This window comes from Eurosta solidaginis, chromosome 1, assembly GCF_040869045.1.
Source record: "Eurosta solidaginis isolate ZX-2024a chromosome 1, ASM4086904v1, whole genome shotgun sequence".
Lineage (NCBI taxonomy): Eukaryota > Metazoa > Arthropoda > Insecta > Diptera > Tephritidae > Eurosta > Eurosta solidaginis.
Window position 1 is genome coordinate 327,145,673 of NC_090319.1, and position 9,294 is coordinate 327,154,966.

The window sequence follows — 9,294 nt, forward strand, 5'->3', positions numbered from 1 at the left end:
CCGCGATAAGGGTGAATGTAATCGATTAATGATGTCATACCATAACCATATCATAGCCAACCAATTGGTTTTTGGTTTCTCGCCATATCCACAACCTAAAAATATTTGAGTTAGTGAATTTAATAACTTTTTGTAGATTTTATTAATTGTTTTGCATACGTTATGACTAGGAGACTTATTTTTTGTGGAATATGTTTGTCTTTTTTTCGTTTTGTTCATTTTTATGAAATTTTGACGATTTTTAGCTTAAGGCACAATTAATCGGTCACATTGGAGATGGTTATGGATATGGGTATGGTTACGACTATGGCGTTAGGGTTAAGGAAGTTTAATTGGCCCTTATGTCAATTTTGTCTGGCCCTTAAGTTCTTGGATCGCGCTGTGGAGAGAAATGCTATAAAGAATATATTGAACTGGCAGCACTGCTTAAGTAAACTGACGTGTACGATAGGCGTCCGCGCGGCGTTCTTTTGACAGTTGGCGAATTCATGGTAGTGGCCTTAAGAAAAAAGTTCATCTACCAAAAGAAAATATCAACGAAAAAAGTGCTGAAAATCTTTAAAATTGCTTGATTTTTCTTATTTTGAGTTATTAAGAGACGAATTCACACAACAACAAAATGGGACTGGCAGAGATAATACAATTTGATGAAATGCTGCGGGATTTCAATAGAATGAACAAACGGCAGGTGAGTTATTCTGCATTTGGAAAGGCAAGTGGGGCTGGGGACGTGAATGCTACGATTACACGTATGCACTTACAATTTGTGTACAATTAAAATATGGTATTAATTTATCTTTTTGAATTAGTCACTTTATCAAGTATTAAGTTTTGCGATGATTGTTTCATCTGCATTGATGATTTGGAAAGGACTGATGGTAGTAACTGGTAGCGAATCACCTATTGTTGTGGTCTTGAGTGGTAGTATGGAACCGGCCTTTCATCGTGGCGATTTACTTTTCCTCACCAATTATAAGGAAGAGCCAGTACGTGTAGGAGAAATAGTTGTCTTCAAAGTAGAGGGGAGGGATATACCTATAGTGCATCGTGTGATTAAATTGCATGAAAAGTAAGTTGGTTGTGATAATGCAGTGACCATGAACGGCAAATATTGCGTTTGGAATGATATGTATTTTTTCAAATGTATATTTAAATAATTTCACCACTGCATTACAGGGAAGATGGCTCTGTAAAATTCCTGACCAAAGGCGATAACAACAATGTCGATGATCGGGGTCTTTACGCTCCTGGGCAAATGTGGTTAACGAAAAAGGATATAGTTGGCCGAGCAAGAGGGTTTCTGCCGTATGTTGGAATAATAACAATATTTATGAACGAATATCCAAAAGTGAAGGTACATTAAGTCAAATTGAAAAAAAAAATTAAATAAATTTTATATAATTTTTTTTAATTTTCTTCTAGTGGGCAATATTATCAATTTTAGCTATATTTGTGCTGCTTCATCGCGAATAATACCCAGCCACGAGTCATCATTTACATACATTTAGCTATAAGCAAAATAGTACTTTGCTAGAAAAGCACTGCAATATAAATTCAAAAACCGTAAATAACTATTGTAATAGCAAACACAATATCAGCAGCTGCAACAATAATAATACAAAAAATAATAACCGAAAAAGAATCGCTAGAATAAACTAGTAAAAAAAAAAGGAAAAAGTGTTATACAACTATTCGAAAAACTCGCGAAAGTAAAACAATTAACTTGGCTGATTGCAAAATTTAAAATCGTTTGCAAGACAAAATGAAATGGTCATATTCATATTTGAAATAAAATTTAATTTTTACTGGAAATGGCCACATAGACAAAAACGGTTACCAGGGGCCCAAGGCGATGTTATTTAATATTTATTTCAATAGTAAAAGAAAAATATCTACAAAATTGAGCATGAGTTATACATATTAGTGTTTGCGAATTTAAATACCGTTAAAAAGAAGAAGACTCGAAGGATTTATAAAGCATAATTTTTTATTATTAAGTAAATTAAAATAAAATTCGTTTTCCGTATATAAATAGCAATTTTTAGCGTCTTTGCTTGAAGTATGTTAATAGTTCATTGCCAAAAATAATTGAGAATAATAAGATGATAGCAGAGAAATTGTAAACAGAAACATACAAACATATATATGTACATTGAATTATGCTGGAGTAGCTATTTTTTATTATATTTTGTATAGTTCTTGTTTAGTACTGTTTTTGTGTATACACTTCCTCATGCATTTATCAATGACTGCAGTTGTATTTTTCCTCTGCTTAGCATTGAATAGTATTTTTTGGCGGCATTTAATCTTCGCATAAACGAATTCAATATGCGAAAGAAATTAAATAAACCAAATCAGATTGGCATTCACTTTGCATCTCGCAGTGATTTATTTATAAAAAAAGACACATATTTGTAATTAATCGAAATTAAATTTGCAAACGAATAAAACATAAAAATAGAGAAATAGAAACGGTGTGGATTTTTTTTGAAATTTGGCGCCAATCCTTAAGTTAACTGCACGAAGCATCAGCTTTTCTTAAAAAAAGTATGCATCAACACAATAACGCTAGCACGCCGGCCAAGCTCCGAGGAAGCAAACTACTGAATTCAGTAAATTAAAAAATCAAGTTAATCCATTGGTGGAGCAAAAACACTCCCAAGGTAGAGGGCAGCCTTTTGCCGAATATGTATCTGGTCCGTATCGGTATTAGCACCTGTACTCTTTTTGAAGTCTCTTTCCTCCTGGCGTCCCTCAACTCAGGCGTAGTCACCCGTTACTTACCCACAGATTGACGACGTCTTTCCCGTTGCTCTTCAGAATACTGCAGATAAACTGTAATGGGTTAACTGAGAAGATCACGGAGATAGTCGATTTCATGAAGCGACACAACATCCAAATTGCTGCGATCCAAGAGACTAAGCTCACAGCAAGATATGCTTTATAGACCTGCTATGAGTGTAACGTCCACAGAAAAATCGCATTTATCACCCAAAACTCAGTGAAATATAATTTATTTGATCCCGAGATCAGCCGTAGGGACAGTGTACTGGAACGTCAAGTTATATCTGTTCGATCAGGTGATCCAAATTTAGAAGTCATCATCCCAACAGACATCTGACGCTGAAGAGGCCACACATCCCAGGGGCTTAAGAGGTTATCTCCGTAAGCGTCACTCTAACTCAACTTCGATCTGGGTACTGTAACAGGTTAAACTCTTATCAGGTGTATGCATATGAAAGCGGTATTTTTTATTAAAAAAATACATTTATTTCAAGAGAATGGTAACGAATATTTTATTCAAACTAAGCGCCCTCGCCAGCTGCACATTTTGACCACCTCTCAGGTAATTTATGTATACCTCGCCGAAAAAAGTCTTCGTTTTTTGAAGCAAACCAGTCATCGAGCCATTTTCCAACATTTTCGTAAGAAGTGAAGCGCTGTTCGCTAAGTGCGTGCCCCATCGATGCAAATAAGTGAAAGTCGGATGGAGCCAAGTCTGGAGAGTAAGCGGGGTGGGGTAGCGGTTGCCAGCTGTACGACTCAACCAATTCCCGAGTCTGTTTTGTTCGGTGTGATGGTGCATTGTCATCAGGAAAATCACTCTGTGTTGTTGTTGTTGTAGCAATGCTCGCCCCACCTAATAGCAGCGACCGATCACAAATTGTTATCAATGTCCTCTAACGGGAGTCCAAGGAAAATTGCCGTTTCAACAGGGGTGGACCATAAGGAAAGGGGTGTTAGAGGCGTTGGTTCCACATTACAATTAAAGAGATGGTTGGTGTCATGTGGGGACACATTGCAAGCGGGGCATACCACCATCACCTACCATCATAACCAAATTTTGTATGTGATATCTCCGACCATAGTGCTATCTATTTCGGGTATTAGATAAAAAGAAAAATCACTTTTATTTTGCGAGTCTCCATAGGGTAGTCTGAACTTTTACCCCCCTGCGACACGCCTTAGGCTTTTCCAATCATAACCAAATTTTGTATGTGATATCTCCGACCATAGTGCTATCTATTTCGGGTATTAGATAAAAAGAAAAATCACTTACTTTTCGAGTCTCCATAGGGTAGTCTGAACTTCAACCCCCCTGCGACACCCCTTAGGCGTTTCCAATCGGGACCAGAATTTGCATCTGATATTTTCTACCATAGGGCTACCGATTTGGAGTATTAGATAAAAAGAAAAATCACTTATTTTTTGAGTCTCCATAGAGCAATTTCAACTTTGGACCCCCTGCGACACGCCTAAACCATCTCCAATAGGGATAAAATGTTTTGTGTGGTATCTTCGGCTATATTGCTATCGATTTAGGGGTTGAGACTTTGGAAATCTGATGATAAAATTTTCTCCATACAAATAAGGACCACCCTAATGTATATAGTGTGCCGATGTGTAACTCAATATCATCTCTTTACAACCAGTCATCAAGAAAACTAACCCTAATTTGTATATCATAGGACTTTTTACACGGAGTAAAGTACTTGAGACCATTTCATATGGAAACAAGACCTCAGTAACAACTGAATTAAGTACATACCTGGTGGTGTGCAACCGACTGACGCTCTCTCAAGTTTCCTCTTCCTTCACCATCTCTTTTCTCAGTATATACAAAAATCTTATCTTTGTACCAAATTTCTAGCTAGTCGAGCCAACGATACAATTTTTTCGAATACATCGGTCTCTAGGCCACTTCCCGGGAAAAGATTATCCCATATAAATATCAAGGTAATAAAGCAATTATTGAGGCCCTTGTTTACAAAAGATGTTCCACTAATCGACTTGTCGATTTTTGCAAAGTACAAAATATTTGAGCTGCAGATGGCTAACAATAACTCCACATCGTCTTTACACATCTCAGAAGTCATTAGAAATTTACAAAAAAAGATTATTCGAATAGTCGAATCCGTCACAAATCGAATGCAATAAACTAGTTGACTAGTGACAATCGATTATTTTACAAAACTGCTTTTGCTAATCAGCTTATCGATTATTCGCAAAGCCGATTATCAAGAGGTCTATTAGCTCACCCCAGTGGGTTAGGAGGTCAAAATATACCCGCGGTAGGTATGCCTGTCGTAAGAGGCGACTAAAATTCCAGATTTAAAGGGCTGTGTAGCGCAACCCTTTAGGCTGCCAGCGCAATATATAGTTTCTACAAACCCAATTGTCAACCTCACTTATCCGCGGCGAATCCTGTTTCGTTCTGGCGACCTTAGGCTCCTCATGGAACTTGAGCGTGGGGAGGGAGGAATGGCCTGAAGGTTTAATGTGGCCATATAAATCGTTCCCGAGATGGTCGGGATAGCACCATAATGGTGCTGTGTAACCGGAGCGTACCGGATCTGTATCCGGCAAAGGACCATCACATCGATAACACTCCCCAAAGCCTTCGGGAGGAGCAACCTTATCGCTACAACAACAGCAACAAGGTCTATTAGCTATATTCCAAATCCAAAGCAAATGGGATGGTTAGTTGCCAGCAGGTACTAAGAGTTCCGGAAAATATTTGATACTAAACGTTTGGATTAAGGTGCCATTCCCCACGCCCCTTATGCCGACAATAAGTTGACACGAGGTTTCAGTACAATCTGATTAATAATTTAGCAGCTTATAAAATAAAAAATTTAAACGATTTTTAGATTAGCGTAAACTTAAATAATCTATTTTATTTCTAGTATTTTTGTTGAAGGACGTTTTTTAGATTTTTTTTTTCAAATAAATAAGTTTTAATTATCTTTAAAAAATGTTTTTTTTTTGTTCAAATTCTGTTTGTTTAATTTTTATAAAAAAAATCTAACTTCCTCCAAAGCTGAAACTGAGTTTTTAGTTGATCTACAACTTTACTCCATTCACTCTTTGGAGGCACACTTTTGTCGATTATTCGAACACCCCTTTTCTAACGTTTTTGAACTTATGGCGAGCATTATGTTATGGTATTAGCTTCATCCCCTTCGTTGTCTGGAACTGGAATGAAAAACTGTCAGCGTTGTTTACCGTTGCTTTTCGAACGAATACTTTGCCCATATATTTGTTATTGTTTCCAAAAATTCAACACATATTTGCTTTTGTTTGAGCATTCATTTGCTATCGTGTTTCTTCACGCCTTCATGACATCTCAGTTAGTCCACATGTATGTCAATCTTATTACTTTACTTCTTAAAGAGTGTTTCCAATAAATTCTCCCCGGGTTGATTTTTAGGTCTGGGTGATGGTGTAAGTGAGCGTGTATGCGGCGCAAGATCTGACTTCTTATGTACTGCAGAGGTGGCAGCACGTCTTTGTCGTATCTTTTCTTCCATTATGCTCGGTACCATGAAACAATTCGACTCGCGATAGATCGGTTTGCGGCGATCATTCCATGGAAATTCCCATTTAATAGGAGTAAAGTCACGACGCCATGGTCTGCCTGAAAGTTGAGAAAGTAAACATATAATATATACATAAGTATCAAAGGTCACTGAATGTGGTTTGGCTAGAAATACGATAGGAAAATATGTAAAAATGCAACCAAGCCGCCGGCTAGAAATACCATAAGATAGAAAAGTCTGTCCAGGATCTAGGCAGGCTTCAGTATGATAACCTTCTGTTGTCGTAGCTCAGTGAGTAAAGCAATATATTGTGATGCCGATGATGCATGTAGCAATATCTAGCCGGTAATTGTGACAGACTACCCTATCGCGTCCGCGTGTTCAAAACGCTGTATCTAAAATTGATTTTCAAGAACACACAAACTGAGATCGCTTTTGTACGAGGTGTTAAGGACGTTCTAGAAACGAACCTGAGAGAGAGGGTTTGAATTAAATTCTGGCATAAGGTGTTTAGCAATCGAATGCTGGTTTGGGGTGATTTTTAGAGAAGCGTTGGGCTGGTTGTGGGATAGGTCGGTCGAATTTAGACACTCAGAAATTCTTATTATCTTAATAGCATTGGAGGTTGGATTGAGGCTTTGGATGATGGAATGCAAAACATTTCATTAAAAAACGTTAAGCACGAATTTCGATAGTCAATTATAGGCAGCAGAGAAGACCGCCAGGGTTACAAGAGGTTGTGCAAAGCAACCTCTTTCAGGAACTTCCAACATAATTTATATATAAATACTCCGACCCAACTGTCAACCTCGCCTATAGTAGCGTATCATGTTTATTAGCAGGGGACGCCCCAAGTGACCCCAAGTTACTCACAGTAGCAGGGTTTGGATTACCTAGAATTTTTAGCGTGAGTGTACCTAAACGTGGAAACACAAAGAGAACTCAAATTGTTTTCCACTTGGTTCTTTGGGGGTTTCCATTTTTTCTGTCAATAAGAACACACTTGTTTGTATAAAATGGCCTAGCCAGCTTAGTCGTTGGGTTTTGAATTCCCTACATTATGTAAATGTCTGTATAAAACTCGTCCTCATCATTGGCTGGCGTTTAGCCGGCTAGATGATTTTGGCCACTGCATAAAAAGTTACGCCATTCAACTCCGCTTTTCAATTACTGATGGTATCGGTAAGAGAGATACAGACTTATTATATCTTTTTCTCCAAGTTAATTGGAGTTCTCCCCTTTATTTTGCTGCCAAAAAGAAGTGAATACATTATTAGTAGGATCGTCTTCCTCCATTCACTTCATATAAATTAGCGAAGCCTATGGACTTTTAATCGATGCGGTATGTCCATATCACCGCAAAGCCCGTTGGGATTACGTGGGGAGCCATACATCTTTAGGAAAACTTGTATCTCGTATAATCAAGGATTAATCCATCTTCTTTTGATAGCGTCTATGGTCCGAGCCGCACATTCGTACAGCTATGATGGGATACAATATCATTAATGTTGGTCTCAATATAGACAAAGTCCTTCTATTTCGAATCAGCGAACAGTTATTGGCCATTCAGGCGAGAACTCTATTTTGATGAACGCAGACTTTTCCCCTTTTCCTTGTTTACTGCAACACCTACTTAACAGGTCTGAATCCTCCTTTGGTTTTCGAACAGCTCAGTGAGGTCGTTTCCAATTTTCGTATTGCGGAGGCCAACGATTTATTGTGGATCGAACTTGTTGTCGTGTGCATTCTTGAGGATTTGAAATACCATACAAATTTGTTTGGAGTCACTAGGTCGACGTTGGGCCTAGGTTTTTGGTATTGGACTTTGACAGCGAAGGAAGGGGAGGTCTTCACTGTTTTGGAAAAAGAGGTGCAAGGTGACTCGGGACTAAGTTGTTGTTTCAAAATATGGTCATTTATATCGAATGAGGGTTGGCCGAAACGCTTTGCTACGGAGCAGCAAACTTCATCCAGCCAATGAAACGCCAATCAATGATGATGATATTACTATTATACTTACGTGGCTTAAACCAAAAGTGGCAGGACCAGTCCTCTTCTCCTTTAGAATCGTCGTCACTGTGAAAAGAAATTAAAAACAAAAAATATATGTAAAACTCTTTCAACAATACTAAAACACATTCCCTTACCCCCTCACATAAAGCCTCACATAGCGCCTATTTTTACGAAACAACTCCAATGCTTCATTGAAAGTCAATCCTAAAGCTGGTGTTTCGTTTATCCAAGTTATCTCATCACCCAGACGTATGCCTGCACTTTTCGCCATACCAGTTGGTACCACATTTATAATGGTTAACGGTTCAAATTGATCCACACCACCAGTTACTTCAATGCCCCAACGCTCGTCCACGAAACTCATAATACGCGTATCGGTATCCAAAGTATACGTCATTTGCATTTCATATTCGACATTGTCGAATGCGTCCGATTCGTACTTGGGTATATGATTTCTTGGAGCGCGCATGCTGCTTAAATTTTATTTAGTTTTATAGAGATTTCACAAAAAAAAACAGATTCAGCTTCTCGACGATCCAAGAATTAGACACCGAATACACCTTCAAGATCGTAAGCTCTACGTCCTGAGTCCTTGCGCGCTTTGTCACTTGCGTCCAACCACCGTGGGTACGTCCTGACAATTCACCGACCAAAATTCAATTGTGCGACGCATTTGGCAAGTGGGTGGTATTTATACTTAATTGGCGGATGTTGTTGAAATTTCACGGTCAATCGGTATTTATCGTTTATCAGGGTTAAAAGTTGCAAGTTCGATGTGAGACGTCATTAATTTGTTGCATTGTTGCGCTATATTTTCAGTGAAATTCGTTTTTTAGTTAGTGTATTATATTAATAGCAGGTCCGTGACAATGCGCTTAGGTGTTTGCCAAAAAACCCCAAATAATGTGAAAGCATTTTTACACCTGCGGTTCCAAAAATAGCAGCAAAAATTTTAGAAATT

General features: G+C 38.1%; 2 protein-coding genes across 2 annotated transcripts; one reads left to right on the top strand and one right to left on the bottom strand.

Annotated features, from left to right (window-relative positions):
• The first annotated feature begins 462 nt into the window (after positions 1-462).
• Positions 463-2,472, top strand: twr (signal peptidase complex catalytic subunit SEC11 homolog C twr). The gene is made up of 4 exons (XM_067773027.1): positions 463-688; positions 810-1,069; positions 1,177-1,354; positions 1,423-2,472. The coding sequence occupies exons 1-4, from the start codon at positions 620-622 to the stop codon at positions 1,471-1,473; spliced, it is 558 nt and encodes a 185-aa protein (XP_067629128.1). The 5' UTR covers positions 463-619; the 3' UTR covers positions 1,474-2,472.
• A 3,172-nt stretch (positions 2,473-5,644) lies between these two features.
• Positions 5,645-8,997, bottom strand: LOC137237834 (uncharacterized). The gene is made up of 3 exons (XM_067762066.1): positions 8,468-8,997; positions 8,341-8,396; positions 5,645-6,418 (listed from the first exon to the last, which is right to left on the bottom strand). Exons 1-3 carry the CDS (start codon positions 8,800-8,802, stop codon positions 6,162-6,164), a joined length of 648 nt encoding a protein of 215 aa, XP_067618167.1. The 5' UTR covers positions 8,803-8,997; the 3' UTR covers positions 5,645-6,161.
• Between the last annotated feature and the right edge of the window lie 297 nt (positions 8,998-9,294).

What these genes read in the sequence shown, in the direction of transcription:
- LOC137237834 (XM_067762066.1), bottom strand. Translation starts at nt 8,802, where the DNA reads ATGCGCGCTCCAAGAAATCATATACCCAAGTACGAATCGGACGCATTC. An exon ending in GTGAGGCTTTATGTGAGGGG is followed by an intron (nt 8,397 to 8,467) that starts GTAAGGGAATGT and finishes TTCTTTTCACAG; the next exon opens with TGACGACGATTCTAAAGGAG. An exon ending in CCACTTTTGGTTTAAGCCAC is followed by an intron (nt 6,419 to 8,340) that starts GTAAGTATAATA and finishes CTCAACTTTCAG; the next exon opens with GCAGACCATGGCGTCGTGAC.
- twr (XM_067773027.1), top strand. Translation starts at nt 620, where the DNA reads ATGGGACTGGCAGAGATAATACAATTTGATGAAATGCTGCGGGATTTC. An exon ending in ATAGAATGAACAAACGGCAG is followed by an intron (nt 689 to 809) that starts GTGAGTTATTCT and finishes TTTTTGAATTAG; the next exon opens with TCACTTTATCAAGTATTAAG. An exon ending in GTGATTAAATTGCATGAAAA is followed by an intron (nt 1,070 to 1,176) that starts GTAAGTTGGTTG and finishes ACTGCATTACAG; the next exon opens with GGAAGATGGCTCTGTAAAAT.